This window comes from Blennius ocellaris (genome assembly GCF_963422515.1).
Source record: "Blennius ocellaris genome assembly, chromosome: 10".
Classification (NCBI taxonomy): domain Eukaryota; kingdom Metazoa; phylum Chordata; class Actinopteri; order Blenniiformes; family Blenniidae; genus Blennius; species Blennius ocellaris.
In genome coordinates, this window is record NC_137659.1 from 12,046,026 (window position 1) to 12,064,712 (window position 18,687).

Consider the following 18,687-nt stretch of genomic DNA (forward strand, 5'->3'; position numbering starts at 1 on the left):
TCAGGGTCTAAGATAGCCGTTGAACAGAGAACAAACAGTGGGACCACACCTGCAGATGGCAAACAGACACTGCCTCAAACACATCGTCCAGATATATTCATTAAAATTCTTTCCTGTTCTATGTATTTTGTTCCCGCGCTCTTATCACACTTCTGAACTGGGCTAAACCAGCAACAGGAAGGAAGCGTTTGCGGCGCAATGTGTGCCTCTGCCGTGTGTTTGTGCAATATGAAGTGTAGGGGGACACAAGTCTGTCTTCAACTTGAAACATCATGTCTTTGCAGAATGTTCACGGTCTCAGATCTGTGATGTGCACATTCCTCACAACATGCCTGCGAAGGAGACGTCCAGAACAAACTCCTCTAAATAAACTCCCTCTTTCGCTTCTCCTCCCTTGTTTTTCTCTCCCTCCTCTTTTGTCCTTTGGTCATCACAACACTAGTTATTCCTAATCAGTCTCGGGTTTTTATATCCCTGGATGAATTTGATCTCTCCCCCAGCTGCTACGCGGCTGCTTTATTCTCATAAATGTCAAACGTAGGCGGTGAATAGAGTTGCCATACCTGCACTTACCTCCAACCTCTTTGTTGTGGAGATCACACCGGCATTAAGTCTTTGTATACAAAAGATCTTGCAGTGTGAACAAATCGCTTATGAAGAATTAAAATTAATCACTAAGCTGCCACAAGTTAATCCCACTGATCCTCAACCTTCGTTGAAAAATCCTCAGTCGTTTCATAGCAAGAGACTGTGTTTGTGCGTAAGTGTGTGAGACAGAGGCACAGCATGTTTGGGTCAGTTATCAAACAGGAAGCACAGCTCAGTTAGGAGGCACCACTTCCTGAGTTCGCTCGCCAAACTGCTGCCAACATCACTGCCAGCAGCAGCTGCCTCATTTTCGACTTCCTCTGATCTTCACAGTCGTTTGGCTCTCAATGATTTAGGCAGGACATGAGTGAAATCGACAGTAGTTTACTTGTTAAAATAGAAAGTAAATAAAGTATGCAAAGAAAAGTAGGTGATTTCTTTCTTTTTCTTGACGTAAAAGTGTTTAGAGAAATTAAAGCTGCATGCAGACGTTGGATGACAGAAAATGAACAGAAACTGATAACGGTCCTTCTCAAAGTAATTAAAGCATTGTGGGTATTAGCTTTATGTTAACAAAAGCTCTCGGCCAGGGGTTTTCCGGGTGTGGGAGGAGGAGCCCCCCCCCCCCCCTTCTCTTTGAGCCCCCAAAGCTTCCCAACTATCACACTGCACACGCTTTCTCTCAGGCCAAATTAATCTTTTTTGGTGGAATTCCAGACTTTTCATGTTTTTCACATGGAAGATATTATCGTAAAGTACTTTTGGGCTCTTGTTTGATTTAATACACATATCTATAACGCTCCCAATAATTTCACATCAATTTACATATTTCATTTAATCATGCAGTGCAATATATGTAGTATTGGTGTAGCATGCAGAATATAGCGCAATAACTGAGATATAATATAATATATCTAATATATGGTGCTACTGTGGTATAGAACATATTACCATAACATGTGCTATAGCTTGGCCGTGTCATCTTTTTTTAAATATTAGGTTAATACTTCATATCAGTCAAAACCAAACGTTTTGGGTTTAATCTGGGTATGAGAATGTCCCCATTTTCAGTCCAAGTTGGGTTATGGGGCCTTTCTTTGTGGAGTTTGTATGCTCTTCCTGTCCATTTGTTTTTTCTGCTGCCCCGTCACCCTAAAGCTGGATTATATGGATGGACGGGCATATTGAACACAATATATGTACTTGGTATTGTCTTATTTGTATTCTCCTCTTCAGGAAAATAAGCACCAGTCTATCTTTCCTCTATGCACAAATGTCCGTGCGCACTGCGCACACAAAGCATTTCATCACGGCGTCACCCAGGTGACGGATGGTATAGACAGAAAGATTAGACGACAGCATCGATTGCATCACTTCCTGAACTGAAACGCAGTTGTAGACTCGGTCAAGTGCCACGCTGGGGCTTCTTGTCGGTGAGTGTAGCACAACGCATTCGTAGAAGTAAACAAGATGGTGAGGGTTCACTGATCAGATGTCACAGCCCAGCAGAGCACCTACGTTTGAGACATTTTTCTTTTCTTTGAGTGTCGAACCAACGCTGACTGCCATTGTGCCACGTGTGTACTTGTTCATTGTCAGTGTGCCCTGCAGCCTGCTGCCTCTGTAGAGGTACACTGGGGCAGTATAGACCCTGTGTTCATCAGCACTCTGGTCACATAGGTTTGTCTCTATGGCCTTGGCACTGGGATCTGAGCCTGTGAAGTGGCTGCCAGGCCCCTAAGGACACTGATAAGCCTTCCATAACGTTCATTCCAGAGTTTGCGTGTGTGTGTTAGAGAGAGTCCCCAACGGAGATAGAAAGAGCGCGGATGTGTTTGACAGAAAGGGGCAGTGTGTGTGTGTGTGTGTGTGTGTGTGTGTGTGTGTGTGTGTGTGTGTGTGTGTGTGTGTGTGTGTGTATGTGTGTGTGTGACTGTGTATGTGTGTGTGTGTTATGCCAGACTGATAACAGCATGGCAAGTGAGGGAGCAGCTGATAAGCCCCGCTTGTTGCTTGGGGTAACCGGGCCTTGTTAAACGAGCACAGTGAAAAATGGTTTGTGAGTGTCAAGAACAGGAGATTGAGAATTGGAGCAGCAGAGGTGGTCGCTGCACTGTCTTTCTAGCCTTTTTGGCTTGTGTATGTGCAATCACTTTTTCTGTCTCTGAACAAGAATACATTTAAAGTTATTTTTTTTTTTTTATGAACATTTTGCACACCATGTTCAGATTGCATCAAAGAGGCATGCTCTGTAGCCTGAATACTTTCACTTTCTCTCCAGCACATGTGATGTCACAAAACAGTCACCCGAAGGCCTACTCAGACATTCTATTGTTATGTGAATTTTTTCTTTGACTCCACAGAGAAGTATGCTTATTGTATGGAATAAAAGCAGTGTGCTTACCTTGTGTCTATAGCTTGTGGCTGCATGTGACAGAGCATCAGCTTCCTGGGAGGTCCAAGAGAGAAACTAAAATTGTTCTCATTTTTTTTTTCTTTTTTTGAGTGGATACTGCTCAAACTCAGTTTCGTTTTCTGTCTCAGTGTATGTGAATGTGTAATAGAGTGTGATGATTATTTTTCTTGTTCTCCTGAGTCCTTGTCAGTCCTTCTTCCTCTTTTTTTTTTCCCAGAGAACTGAGCTGCACCGCCCCTTCCCCCTCTCATCCAGTGAGTTCTGATTGGCTACCTGTGTTGTGAGTCAAGGTAACCCATAGTGACCATTGTCAGTGTGGAGCCAATGTAAACACGGGTGTATTTGCAATGTAAAGCAGCACAGAGCCAAGCAACCTGTCTGTAAACAGGCCTGCAGTTCATATGAGGGTGGACATGTCATGGATGACCCCACTAAACATCCTGGTTAATGATCAGCTCAGCCTCAACTGAACCGAAAATGATTTCCACCGATATGAGGTTTTACATGTTAATCACAGGCTGAAACGAAAACAAGGTGAACAGCTTGCAGAGCAGAGCTTGCTCCTTTATCCAGTTCCTGATGCTCCCTAGTGGCAAAGCTCTGCATCACCTTCTTTAATAACGTGAAAGGATCTTCTCATTCCCTGTGCTTCCTCTGTTCTGAAGCTTCTGATAATGCCTGTGGACCATTCACTCCACAGTGTATTTTAGAGGCACGTGTGCATCTGGTTCAGGCCTCTTCTCTTTCTTGGAATTTGTCAGTTTTTCTAATGAGAATAGAAAAACTATTTTGTTTGCGTAACTGAGCATTTTGTGAGAATCTCAAAGAAGAAACGAGTACATACCGGTCATATTTCTAATGATCTGTATTCTTGAAGAATTTTGGCAAAGCTCTGTTTTAACAAGTGTTATGGAGTCACATATGCATTCCAAATTTATGTTTTGATATCTTTAAACGCTCTGCAAAATAAAGCAGGACTTTTTAAAATATTGAATCATCTTGGACATTTTAGTTCATCCATATACATTATATAAAACCGGGTGGAGTTGGACTGATAAGGCATCATAAATCCAACCTCTCCTTCATTCCTTTGTTTCTTTTGTCTACGTCCCAGCTCCTGCAACATTGGGCAGCCTAAGAATGTGTTGGTTTGGCTTAGAAATAGGGCTAACTCCCATAGTGTTGTTATTAAGTAGCAGAGTGTGGGATTTGATTATTGCAATATGGGGTTGTGTTTGTGTTGTTGCCAAAGAGAAGGAGGGTGAATTTGTCCTCGAGAAGCAATGTGATGAATATCCAATTTGTGGTGCGAGCATGGCTTTACTTCGTGTAATCATTTCCTGCAAAATGTACTTTCTGAAACCAGGTAGACATGCATCTTTTTTTGTTTTTGCAGATGAAACATGTTGTATAATTTGGGCCTTTTACATTGGCATCCATCTCTCTTCTAGCTCTATTGGTCGCATTCAGGTGCCGGAGTGCTGGAGGCGATCCCAGGGAGCTATGGGTAAAGGAAACGTTCACCCTGTTAAAATTCACAATGTTTTATGGCTCTGTCTTTTGTTATGAGCATACACTGAATATTTGAGGTTGCCTTGTCAGAACAAGATACATCATTTGATCTCCTCAAGCCAAGCAAATAATTTCGAAATGTATCTTAGCAGTATTGTATTGTATTTTTTACCTTTTCTCACCTCTGTTGAATCCCATATTGGCTGGCAAGTCATTTAGACATTTGTCTGTAAATTGCATTTTTGTAGCTTTTATATTTGTGATATTTGTTTAAGGTGTGGAGTTGTCACATCAAGAAAGGTTCAAGCTTAGATCTGGGCTATGAGCTTTTATTGCAGAGATTGCATGTTATTCCTATCACGTGCCTGTGTGGGATTTTGATGGATTTTTCTAAGTGCAACGTCATGCATGTTCTGTGATTCGGTGACTCTTTCTGCGAATGGAGGGGGCAAACCCGCCTTTTTCCTCCTACCTGTCATCGGCAATATTCTCCAGCCTCCTGGAACCTTCGCTTGGATAAAGCAGGTATAAAAGATGGATGCACATTTCATTGTCTAGCCTGCATAGCATATGTGAGTCTGTGGATGATCCATCATATTTTGTCTCATACCCCAATCCCATAGATTTGTAAACACTTTTTACATGAGAAAGAATAATAAGCTTGGTTTCCAGTGAAACACAAAATTTAAATGTCCCTTGATGCAGAGCTGGGGGAAAAAAAAGTACAATAGAAAAGCTTTGGAGTCTTTGGTACGTCAGTCTGATGAATTCCTTCTGCTGGCCACGTCTGCTCACCTTCTGCTGCCTCTAATACTGAACGTTAAGTGTGTGTGGGTGTGTGTCTGTGTGTGCGTGCGAGTGTGCGTACGCTCGCTCAAGTGTGCAACATTTATACATCTGTGAAACTGAGTGATGAGTTGTGGTTCTGTCATTTATCAACCAATTCTTGAAGTGTGAAATCAATGGTGTACAACTAAAAACAGCACATCAATTTTGACAGAAATGCAGAAGGCATTTAGACACACGCACGCACACACACGCGCACACAAATACACACCCACTCTCTTTGCTCACAAATCTTTTTGTTTTCGTGTTCTCATCAGCAGCAGAATGGTTCTCAGTTTGTGCCTGCATCAACATTTTTTCCCTTGAAGATATTTTCATGGCTTCAACTACACACACAGACACACTGTCGCATTCCTAATGGAGGCACGGTTTCTTTTGTTCTTCCAAACTGTTAGCAGAGGCTACGTCTGACTGAAAGGTATCATCCTCATGCTATCAATCCACAATAAATGCACTTGATACTGAGAATGAGGCCAGCAAGCTTTTTCAAGCTTTTTAAAAAAAGAAAATAAATCATATGCTTAAAACCATTTCACATCTGTCAGGTGCAGTGGACTCAGAAAGATTGAAGGGACGGGATTTACAGTTTCAGAAAAAAAAAAAAAACCCTGCCATATTAGTCTATATACTTCAAAAGAATAAATGCCAAATAGAGTTTACCCTTTATGCAGGGAGGAAAATTAACAATGTAAATGAGAATGGAGCACTTTTCTACGATTTTAGAGTTAAATCCAACATCATGTCCATACAAATGCTGCTAATTGTTTTTGAATGCAATTTGCTGGCACGGCTCTGCCGGAGAGGCTGTGTAAATATGCAAAGCAGCAGATGAAAAAAAGGCTCGAAAGACGACAAGGAATGTTTGGAGAAAGAGAGAGCAGATCAGATCTCTTCACACCCCAACCCCGGAGACCCAGACTCAAAAACTATCAACCGTCCAATCCAGCCAACTGTGGAGAGGAGAAGACAAACTGTGCGCTGGTATGTGTGGGTCTGTTTGTGCATATTTGGTGTCCAAATGTGCTGTAGTGTGTGTGCGTGTGCGCACATGCACACTCTGTCTTTGCAGCCTCAATTCTCAACCCTGAGTTCAATGCACTGACAAAAAGAAAAAAAGTGCTTACTTCAGTCTAAGAAAACTTTTCCCCAAGCTGACAAAAGCTTTAAAATGTCAAGAATAACTTTATCTGTTTCAGAATTTTTACCTTTACTAAAAATAGTGTATTTGTCATATAATTCAAAAGAATGGTAATGCACAATTAAACATAACGTGAAATAGGAAATATTGATTATTTGTTTCGTGTCGTCCCAACGTCTGGTAAATATGCAGCTGAAAAATAGCATCAACAAACAAACGCATCGTAAAAGTGGCATCATGCTTAAAGTGCATACACACATCTCAATTGTACAGAAAACCAGAAGTAAATAAAAAGTTTTGTATAATGCATTCATAGGCTGAAGAAGTCTTCAAAGCCTGGATAGATTTAATTACTGTTAAGACGGAACCAAGCGAAGATGTTTCAAATGTTTTATTTTCCAAATGCCAGACTATGATACATTGGTCAGCTGAATGACCATTGCTGCGTCGGTCCCATTAAAATGAGAGAACGGTACCAAACTGCACCAGCTGGAGGGCTTATGTAGAAGGAAGAAAACTGGTGATTTCTTTATGTAGTGGAATCAAATAGCATAAATCTCGCCATCTTCCATGTTGCCTATTTATCCAAAACACGTGTTTCTGGACGGCAGGAATAACAGGAGTATCCAGAGAAAATCCAGCAATACATAGGGAGAACATGCAAATCACACTCAAAAAGACCCCGAAACGGGCTTGTAGTGAGGCTCGAGCACTAACCCCTACTGCACTTTCACATTACTCTTATCATGAAAGAGTTAAAACAGTGGAACGTCTGATGGTTTCTGCCTCAAAAAGATTTTGGCACCTAAATCTAACCAAAGAGAGTGAATTTGTCATACTTTGATTGTCGGGCCTATATTGGTTCTCTTTTGCTTTCGATTTCAGCTGACTGAGGTCAACAGGAGGTGGAGGTGGGACCTGCAACCCGACATGTATGGAGCCGATAAGCACTGATACTGGTGTTTCAGTTGGGCCAACCCTTTGAGGTGTGATTCCACCTATTTTTCAAGAGTAGATCTCTATACATTTCAACAATACCGAGCTAATCAGTGAATCAACACCAACAGAGCGAGTAAAGGGACAGTATTTCACACGTGAAGTCCATTTATTCACGATTTGTTTTTTGTTTGTTTTTCAGCAACAAATTATTTTGTATGGAGTTTAAAGTTCTGACTTTGTTGCAGTACGACAGTAGTCGGCTCCAGTTTTTGCTAAACTAAATTTAAATGATTATTTAGGCAAATGTAGGTGATTTGTCCTTGTACAGGTTTGGGAGGTACAGTATTTCAGTCTGTAGAGCTAAAAAGAAAAAAAGAAAAAGATAAGCCAATGTGTTAATTGCAAAATGCCAACCCATTCCTTTAATATGATTTGATGCACATCGGGAAAAGCTCTATAGTAGATTACAGCTGTTCTGACGTCTTTCTAATTACTCCAAAGTATAGCCATATGGGCCAGTAAGTTTGTTCAATTCCAAAATACAAGATTCTAAATTGAGCCCGAGCTAATTAATTTTCATTTATGGATTGTTCGATCAGGAGCTCTCTTCATTTAGAGTTTGTCGTGACAGATCTTAAAGGAGTCAGACAATGCCAGTAAGCGCTATTTTTCAGTCTGAAGTGGAAAAGAAGACAGCTTGAGGAGGAATGTACTGAACAAGACTTTTTCCAATTAGGTGTTCTCGCATCACAGATGGGTTTGAATTCAAAACACAGCAGATTGTTTGAAATCAGACTGGGTGAAGAAAGGGAGATGGTTTTTTTTATTATTTTGGAGTGGGGCAGAGCCAGGAATGCGAGGGAAGGAAATTAGGTAGACAGTAAGGGGCAGACGGAGGAAGACAACATGGAGGCCTGGAAAGTGGATGATGGGATAAAATAAGGAGGCGGGGGTGAGAGATCACAAGACAGAGAGCGCTTTGACAACTAATGTGACATGCGTGACACTGTTTTAGCCCAAAGCAGCGTTTCCAGGTCAGAGCCGAATGTGTGTGTTTGAAGCCAAGAAGTAGGGGGGGGGGCAAAACAGAGTTCACAGTAATGTTCTGTGCTGGTGTTCATCACATGATGCTGCCTGCTGTCACACTTTAAATCAAGCCCTCACGCATCCCCCCCCCACCCCACCCCTGCAACCCTCAACCCCCACCCACCAGAACGCACGCACACAAACTCTCATTATGCCAACTCACCAATAGCACATAGATATGAAGAAGTCATTTTCATAAGCAAGTCTGACTGTAGCTGATACCACAATGCTTGAAAATGTTAACTTTTCTAAAAAAAAGAAATGGCTTCTTGTTCTCGTTCTTCTCATCATTATAAAAATAATAATAATAATAATCTTGTTATATCGGCTGTTGTTGAACAGGAAAAAAAACAAGCCAAACACAGATAGGTTATGTAAATCATATTGATATTATGGAACATACAAACATCTGTAATCATTTTATTTTTCAAGCACTTTTGAAAATAAAGTTACAAAGTGCTTCCCAGTGATAAAAACAACGTACCAAGAAGAAGAATGAAATATGTTTGAGAAAACAAAAACAGCTCTGATACAATGGACTGATCGTGACACAGCAAAAGTTACTCTAATCAGTAGTTCAAGAGCTCGTAAGAAAATATATAAAGACAACATTTTTAATAGCATTTATGTGACACGTGATAACGTATGCAGAAGGATGCAAAAATGCTCAATACATACAGACCGGAACTACATACAAAGCATGCAAACAAGAGCATTAAAGTCGCTTTCGAACCTAATAAAGGAGCTGCAGTATGTAGTAATACTTAGTTTTCGATCATCCATACAATGCAGAATTTCTAGATTCATAAGGTAGCCACATTCACTATCAAGGCCGCGTGCCTGATCAGCTGTCTTTACGATAATTGACCCATTACCCCAAATTCTATACAAGTTGCCGAGCTTTGCTGTCCCTCAAACCACTTGTCTCATGTCACATATTTTTTTAAAAATTATTATTCATGAACACATCTTCTGAAGTGTGTCCATGCTTTTGTCTCCTCGGACACTCGGCTTGTGCTGTGCTGTGTGGAAATTAAGTGTTTCTGAAATCCAAAAGCACATCTGTCAACAGGACACTTCATATGACAAAAGGGGTGTCATCCACATTCACTCAGCCATACTTCAATATATAGGTTTTTTTTTTTTTTTTTTTTTGTCCTCTTGTCCCACGTGGGGCTGTGTCTCTCTCCTCAGGCTGTTGTGGATTTGTTGGTCAAACGAGAGTTGCTCTGTTCGGAGCCTCGGTCAGTGACTTTGAGCTTCATGCACGACTGCTTCTCGTCCATCAGCAGCTCTGCCGGTATACACCAGCAACACAGACAGGACTGTGCAAGAAAGAGAATTAAGCTAGAACTCAGAAAACAGGGAAAGCACAAACACAACCTAGAATTTCATTTATAAAGATGAAGTTGGATGCAGATTTTTAGTTTTTTTTGTTTGTTTGTTTGTTAAACTTTTTTGTTTATTATTCTGACAGTTGAATCGCTACCATTAACATATTCATTAACCTGGAGCAACCTGGTTAGGAAAAGGGCATTGTGGTTCAATTGCCCATTCTGCCCTGTCCATGTGGCAAAATATCAAAACAATGAACCTCAATTTGTTCACAGTGGTGTGCTAACACCTTGCATTCCAGCCATAGCCATATGCGTGTGAATGTGTTAATACACAAATGTATTTATTCTAGTAAAAACCTCTTGAGACTACTCAAAAATGTCAATTTACCATCTGAGTAGAGGTTGACACTGTTATTCGAATGTGCTCGCTGGCTGGGGTTCTGAGATTTCCATCATAAGTGTGCAACCTAATGTTCTGACCTTTCCAGCTGGTGTGGGCAGCAGCCCTGGTTAGTCACAGTAGCACAACTGTCAAATCCTGGCCCAGTAGGGTCACAGTCCTGCATGTTATTGACAACTTCCTGCTCCAACATACCTGGATGTAATATATTAGTTCCATATGTGGCTCTCCATATTTGGCACAGGCAGATATTGAAAACATGCAGGAGAGTGACCCTCCAGGAGACGGAGTGATGGACTTTCTTGAACAGTCCTCACTCCACATGAGCATTTGGACGGACGTCACTGTAGCCCTCACTGGCACATAAGGAAGTAATTGTAATGTGGGTAAATAAAACAAATGAGAAATAATGTTGTTTTATGAGGCTGAACTTAAGTCAGTTCCAGGAAAACTGTTGCCGTTGTTTCCTGTGTTCAAAGATCTTAATGAGCTTGTTATCAATCTTCTCATTAAAGTAAAGAACGTATGGGCATATTTACAAAATATTGAGGTATTCTTTAAAGAGGTAGGTTCTTTACCCTGAAACAGTTCTTGAAGCGCTTGCTGACCATGTAGAGGGCGATCGGGTTGATGCAGGAGTTCACAGACGCCATGTTGATACCGATGTAATCCAACACCAAAAAGAAACTAAAAGGGGCCACAATGAAACAAGAGCGTTATGTTGCTCCTTTCCTTTTTTGAACGAGCCATTTTTCTTCCAAATGATCTTGTCTTCCCTGTGATCTATGTGTTTTCTTACATACCTCAGCAGCTCGCAGCGATTTGGATCTTTCTCGTCGTAGATGGTGAGCTTCAGGATCCGGCTGAGGTGGAGAGGCAGCCAGCACAGAGCGAAGACCAGAACCAGACAGAATACCGTCTTAGCTACCTCCCGCCGCTGAACGCACACAAACACATATAAATCACGGTTTGGCTCTGATACAGGCGTAATGAAATTTTGGGGTTTTGTATTATTGGAAGCACGTTTTTTTGTTTTTTTGTTTTTTTTTTCATAGCTTAAACTCAAAATTAAATTAGCATTCAATTAGATAAACCAATAAGTTTAATCACAAGAGGTCCCGGACCTAACCTGTTTCAGATGGTCACTGAGGGCAATTTGAACGCCGTTCTTCTTCCTCAGCATCTCGCAGGTCATCAAGGTGTAGAAAACAGCAGTGCAGGCCAGCGGCAGGCAGAAATATGCACCGAACAGCCACCAGTCCTTCGCTGACTTGTAAAACTAATTATTTAAACAGAAAAGAAAAAAAACAGGAGAGCAGCACTGCATTATGCACAAACATCTGTTGCTGGAGAGCTTGAGTGAAAGGTGAGGCATGTCAGATGCAGATTTAATGGAGTGTATCCGGAGTCTGACCTGTATTGCACCGAAGCACCCAGGGGTGTGCTTCCAGTTGTTGTTGGCATTCTTTCTAAAAAAATCAATTTATCAAAACACCCTCAGTGGAATTAAACTGCTTTTTGTTATTATTTTCAGGTTAATGGAAGAAACGTGAACACACGTTCACAAACCCACAGCTGCATTTTCCGTTTCCCAGGAGTAAAACTGTCTGGCAGCGGTGCTTTGTTTCATTACTCCCTTTTTTGAAGGGGCTTTGTTGTTTGTTTTGTTTCTTTCTAACTCTATTCCATCGCTGAGCTGGTCATGAAGTTGTCACAGGTCTTAAGTATGCATATATTCCCAAACATCTGCACCTCTGTGTGTGCGTGCCTGCTTATATAGGTATGTATTATATATGTTTGTTTCATGCACAGCTGCGCCAACACACAGGATTTTAATAAGGTGCCTCTGAAAGGGGATGCTTTGCAGCTCACCCGCATCAAATCACTTTTCTGCATGGGGTGCAGCAAACAGATCCTCAAGTGTTCCCCTTTGTAGTCCATGGTAATCATGTCGAAGGCGATAGCCTCTGGAACAGCCAGAATGATGGATATTATCCAGATGAGCGCTATTTCGATAGCCATCCATTTTGGAACCCCGATTCCTTTGATACGACTCCACGAGGCCACGGCACGATACCTAAAAGATGAATCACACGCACAGTCAGTAATCTAATTTAAAGTTGGCTCTAGAAAATGCTGGATATCAAGCAGTAATTGTCGTGAGGGAAAGCTCAACTTCGCTTAGACACGCTTCCAGACCAAAACATGCTACCGTTTTTTTTTTTTTTTTTTTTTAAATAGGTGAATTGATATTTTGTTGTGCTGGGAGACTAATTTATTTTGTATTTTTAATTTGTATAAAACCAAGTTAGATTGCTCGCAAATTGGCTTTGCTGCTGACCTTTATTGCCACAAGTCATTTCAACTTATACCATCAGCTGGTTTATTTTTATGCGGGATGTCTTTTCTTTCACCACTGGGATTTGAACCAAGGTCAATGATTAACCCGACGTGCCCACCAGGAGTGACACCTTTCATTTGAAGATAATCACACAAAAATAAGAAAGATATCAGCCTACACATTTAACTTTGTATGTGCAAATAAAAAAAAACCCCAAAAGAACAAGTGTTTTATGCAGCAAAATTAATGCCAGCATGCATATTTCCAACATAAAATACTTTGACTTTTAGGTTTATTGTAGGTAAAAGCTGCAGGGGAATTGTTTTCTTTGGCTAAATGGACTGAGTGGGAGCATTTATCCATACAATGTGATTTTTGGCGTTGGTGTGGAGGTCAGAGACTCGTACTAACCTCAGTAGGATAAAGTATCAAACATCTTTACTAACTAAACAAACAGCCTGTCTCTGTCTGTATTTTTTTCCTGCCGCTCCAAGACAGCAGCATGTGGGGACTGCAAGTTTCCAAAAGTGATGTGCTTTAATCTTTTCTTTCTGAAGAGGTCATCAGTGTATCACAGTAGTGAGGCCAGAAGCCAGGTCAGAAGTCATTCCTCCTACATTTTTCTCTAATCTCTTAAAAATTATAACATGAGAGACAGTGAGAGTTTGGTTGGTCTATTTGTTTTGGATGTTTACCTGTCAATACTCAGAGCACACAGGCTCAACACTGTTATCCCCACCGAGGATTTCTGGACAAAAGGCACCAGCTTGCACAGAGTCACACCGAACGGCCAATCCTCTGCCAGGAGCTGGAGGGAGACAGCAGCACAGAGAGTTGATGACTGAGTTAAACCATGGTAGGCAAGTGAAGCAAATTGTCTGGCTCCACAATGTTTTTCCCGGCCCCAGGCATCCAGTTCAGATGAGATATGCACAAACCTGAACTTATCGGTTTCTGTGAGGATCCAGAACAGTTTTTTTTTTCTCCCCCCCTTGTCAGGTTTAACATTTTGGTCTTTTTCCACAAACACATCGAATCCTCTGTGCCTCTATTTGAGCTCCAGGCATGGTAACTGAGTGAGGCACTGGAGCTCCTGGAGACCAGCAAACTGCGAAATGTTGGACTTTTCTTTGAGAAGCTGACTGGAATGTGAGTGCAAATCTATTGAAATCATATGTGACCCTGTATCTCTCCATACCACCCTGTCTCTCCTGTCTCTGCTTTGGTATGCAACTGTGTCCAGTTGTTTTAGCATGCTTGCTCCCTTACCCAAATATACAGATACTTGGGTCTCTCTCTCTCTCTCTCTCTCTCTCTCCCTTGCTCTATCCCCTAACAAAACGAAGTCAAAAGATAATAACATGCCAGAGACATAGGGGATGTAGAAGGGCTTAGAGGCCTGTGAAGTAATAACATTTCAAAAACTACTTGAAAACCCCCCCACTTTTATGCCTGCAAATGTGTATTTTCATTATGTGAGAGCCTCGGTGAGAATTAGATGCATGTGTGCATAGTTCAAAGGTCAATTAACAACAGGCTATTTAATTATTACCATAAAACCAACATACATTACTTGAAAAAGAGTTCACCAACCCGAGGTCTGAAGTAAAATACTACAAAGTTGAAAATTAGTTTCATAAGTTCTTAATTAGGTCAATAGGCGTTGATTTGCACTTTGCCTCACCTTGTACACATTAATTGGGATTCCGATGATGATATGCAGCAAGTCTCCAAGTGCCAGGCTGCCGATCAGTATGTTCGGTCCATTGCGCATACACTTATTCTTATAGATTATCCTCAAAAGAGTGGAGTTGCCAATGATACCGACAACAAACACCAGGCAGGACACCACCGTGTTGATGTACTTGAAGGTGTCTCTGATTTCTGTGGGCCCAGAACACATTGGAGGTAGGCGGCGGCGCGGCATGGTGATGTTGGGCCTCACTGGGCTCTGCACATCTCTCTCTACGAGCCCGGGTCTCTGGGTAACACTAGGAGAGCTCTCAGGCACTTGCTTCTTTGGCTCCAGCTGGCCACTGGCCACGAAGGTATGGGCCACTAAGAGGAGCAACTGGAAGCAGAGGATGTGAGTCTTCATCTTGGAGTTTGATTTTGAAAATTGGCTTTAATCCAACCAGCTGATCCTCTCGAATCGCGCCTGGAACACAAATTATGAGAAATTAAAGTGTGTAAGCCTGTTGTCTGGCTCCCACATTATTAGCCTATTAAATCAAAGAATCTTGCAATAGGAGGCTGAATACGAGATTTCCTTTTAGGATTTTTATTCGAAAGAGTTTATCGGGTCACTCAATTGTCTGTCATCTTTACATAATCTCTTTATAATCCAGTTAGGACCAAAAGACCCACCCTACAATAACTCCAGACATTTTACAGCCAGTTTAGAAACTGCATAGAAATTTGTTAAAAAAAAGTGTAAGCAGAGCCTACAGAACGACCGACCTTTTGACAAATGAGATTTGATTTTCATGATTAGATTTTCCAGGTCAACTGAAAATATATGTGTGAGTAGGAATTGCATCTTCATATCTGGTTTGTGAGGTACATGATGAGTAAACGCTACACCACAGATTTCTAGATTTTTGAGTGAGTGATTAGGTATAGACAAAATAAAATAATGAAAAAGAAATTGCTTTTGTAAGCAGTGCGCTGTGTGTACTAAATGCAGGGTATTTTACATTTATAAGCGTGCAATGAAGGGATCCATATTGAAGTTCGTTTTGAAAAACTTTGAAAAACTCTTTAAGATGAAGGGTTAAAGAAAACATTGTATACCCATTGATTAAAACTAACTGAAAGCAGTAAGTTTGGTTCCGAAATCAGTCAATTGATGTGCTCCATTTCCTGATGTTAAAATGTTTTACTTACTCCAAACAAACGTAGAAATTCTCCAATATCGTGTCTCTTAGATCAAACTTCCCCCTGTAACTCGGAGGCTCTCGGGAAAGGGTGAGATTCCCACAGCAGTGGGGTGGTAGTCCAGCAGTGACAGTCCAGTCATCTCCAACAGCAGCAGTTCTCTCAGCCACCCTTTGGGTGAAAGAAAAAAGATAAAGACATCAGATCTGTGTTCCAGAGGCTCCAGTTCTGTCCAGTTGCTCAGATAGTCGACTCCTCTGCAGCTACTGGCTGCTGAGTATTGAGTCTCAAGAGTCTGTGAGCGGGGCAGATCCCCACCCTCCCACCCCTCCTCCTTTTAGTGCCGAGGTGGAGGCAGAGCAGGAGGAGGAGAGCAGTAGGGATGTCCACGAGTTACTCAGTGTTTGCCAAAGTTTATGTTACTTCAAGACATTTTTGTAAAATCACAAACAATTTAAAAAGTGATTACAGTGTGGCTAGTTTATATCTCACCTATCAAACACCGACTGAAGGCAGCTGAATAGTTCAGCTGTGCACCTCTGTAGGTCTCTTTGCAAAGGGGAAAACAAAAAAATCAAACAACACCTTTTCACTCATTAGTGACTAATAACTGAGTCATTCCCTTTGATTTACATCTTGAACAATCAAGTCATTATAGCTTTATATAACCATGCAATGTTCCCCAGGGTGTCGCAACAGAAAACATGAATAAAATGGCAGCAAGATGCAATAAAAGAGATCTTTTGTTCACACAGCGATAAAACTTGTACCTCCTGTCTTCAGTCACACACACATTTCCTGAAGTGGACTTTTGGAGGAGCACATTTAATTCTGCTTTATAATGCCTCATTGTGAATGCTTTCCTCTGGGTGATCTGGTTTACACTTATAAACGTGTTGTGGCTAATTGGTGATTTCTAGGGTGTACCTAGTAGTGCAGAAGCTGAATGAATGCCAAATCTATTTGATCTGTTATCAAACAATTTAGCCACTAAACTCAGGTATTTCAGAATGACAATGACCAGTTATTCTTAATCCTGCTATTTTATTTTTTGTTCGTAATGATTTTAGGACTAATGTTACTCCTTTGGTTTCAGTTGATAAAACATGAACTCATCTTTAGTTGTAGTTATCAGATAGATTAATGAAAACAGACATACTCAGAAAACGTCGACTGCTGTAAGTTGAAGTCCATGATGTCATTACATGTTTGTTTCTCAGAGATAAACATGTCGTCCTGTCACTTTTGGTCCTTCGGCATGATACTCGTATAAAATGTGGTGTAGTTGTGGTTTGAAGTCGAGCAGTTCTCCTCACGTGTGAAGATTTTATTGGCAGTTTCCTTATATTTTTACATGGCTGCACATTGGTGACCTTGGCTGGGTCTGTTCTTCACTGCCTATAGGCCACACCTGAATTGACCGCGGCTTGATCCTCCCCCTGAGGATCTAATTTTCTGAGAAGGGTCTTACTCACAAGCCAGATGGTTGTCAGCTCCAGACGTGTTTATGTTGATAGATTTGTCATCACCATGGAAGCTTAAGAGTGTCTTTGTGATCGATGCTCTACGTTTTTCAACTTTATGTTTTGCACAATTTCACTTCAGGAAGGAGAGCAGAGTGAGAGATGTTTTGTGCCGTTTCCCCATTCGGCTGATGAGTTTAAGCAATTGTCGGGACTGCATAAAAAACTAATTAATGAGCAGGAAACAGGTTTTACAGAAGTAAAAGTAATTTGCCTTTCTTCAGGTGAAGAATAAGATCTTATACTGAAATAATAAGATCTTCTGGAGAGATGACTGGAGACCCATAACTGGAAACATATGTGCTGTTCAGGCCTCATATTACTCCTCTTGATGTATTCAAAAAGATGGCAGTCGTCCTCCTTGTCTGTGGGAGGTGCTGATAATTCAGCTCCTCGTGCTTATCAACCCCCCCACCCTGCCCCCCACCCGCAACAACATCCAAGATGTGCGACTTTTTCTTCTTGTGCTCACAGTTGTGGTAATGCTTTATATTGCTTATGCCATGTGACAGATACGCTTTCAGAATATCACACCTAAGCTGCAAGGAGTGGCGGGCTGGCCTCGTGAGTCCGGAGACAGTTGTTTGGCTCAGGTTCAAGCCTCCCGGGTCTCCGCGCTTTGAACTCTGAAACCCGCGCATGGCTCAGTAGCCCTTTTGTAATCAAGACAACAAAATCTTTTCGCTATAATCTAGAAGTTTACAAGACGTTAAAATAGCTGCAATGACAATGGAATATATGTAAAACCTCTGGAAAACTCCATAGAGAACAAAATCAGCTGACTTAAAAGGGTTCGTAATTGTAATGCCTTGTGAATTGATTTATTTTCGGGACATTTTTATAGTTTTCTGCTTATTGCAAAAAACTGTTATACTAAATACATTTTGATGCATGTAAAAACTTTCCTAAACATGTTTTTCTTTGCAGAAATGAAGTGAAAATGATCATCTTTGCTACAGTTCAGATTTTAGTTGGCCCAAATCTGTTTTTCCACCATGTGTTTGGGAATGCTGTTTAGCCTGACAGACTTAATCTAAGACAATTGTAATAGTATTTTCTTTAATAAATTGTTACTTTTTTCACTGTAATTTGCATTTTAAGACAAGGTTTTATCATACTTGCACACATTTTGTAGTTTCTCCAATTTATATCCGGTATTTCATATCCTTTCACATGGTTTATCACTTTGCTTTCATCTATTGTTTTTTGCAAGTCAGCCAAATACCGTAAACAAAGCAGCTCTTCTTCCCATCAGGAGGTTTTCAACATGTTTTAGTGTGTGAGTGAGTACCTATTTTCACACCCTCGTCACACCAGGTCAACCACAACAAAACAAAAAAACAGTAACGTCTCCCGTGGCAATCTAAGGTTTCCTGCAAGGTTTTTTGTGTCTTCCTGCAACTGCTGGTGTGAGTTGCATTCAGGAGTTCACAGTTGGGAGGTGAGACACAGGACTTAATGCAGCCAAAGGGTACAATTGGAAACTATCCCCTGACGGGCAATAAATATCCACAACATGCTTGTTAAAGCACGGAAACTAATTTTCTACTTTTGCAAGAGATGTTGGATTTGTGCAGGAGATGAGTACCAGTTTATAAAATCCAGAAGCGTATTTGTTCTTTGTGCAAAAACATATATAACTCCACTGTTTTATTTGAGAGAAACACACCTTTTCCTCCTTTGT

The 18,687-nt window shown here is 41.1% G+C and overlaps 1 protein-coding gene across 1 annotated transcript; it reads right to left on the reverse strand.

The window, feature by feature from the left end:
* Nucleotides 1-9,125: 9,125 nt before the first annotated feature.
* On the reverse strand, nt 9,126-15,737 carry ednrba (endothelin receptor Ba). Its single transcript, XM_080503722.1, has 8 exons — nt 15,490-15,737; nt 14,288-14,761; nt 13,299-13,411; nt 12,135-12,339; nt 11,392-11,541; nt 11,066-11,199; nt 10,841-10,949; nt 9,126-9,850 (listed from the first exon to the last, which is right to left on the reverse strand). The coding sequence occupies exons 2-8, from the start codon at nt 14,699-14,701 to the stop codon at nt 9,716-9,718; spliced, it is 1,260 nt and encodes a 419-aa protein (XP_080359848.1). The 5' UTR covers nt 14,702-14,761; nt 15,490-15,737; the 3' UTR covers nt 9,126-9,715.
* Nucleotides 15,738-18,687: the final 2,950 nt, after the last annotated feature.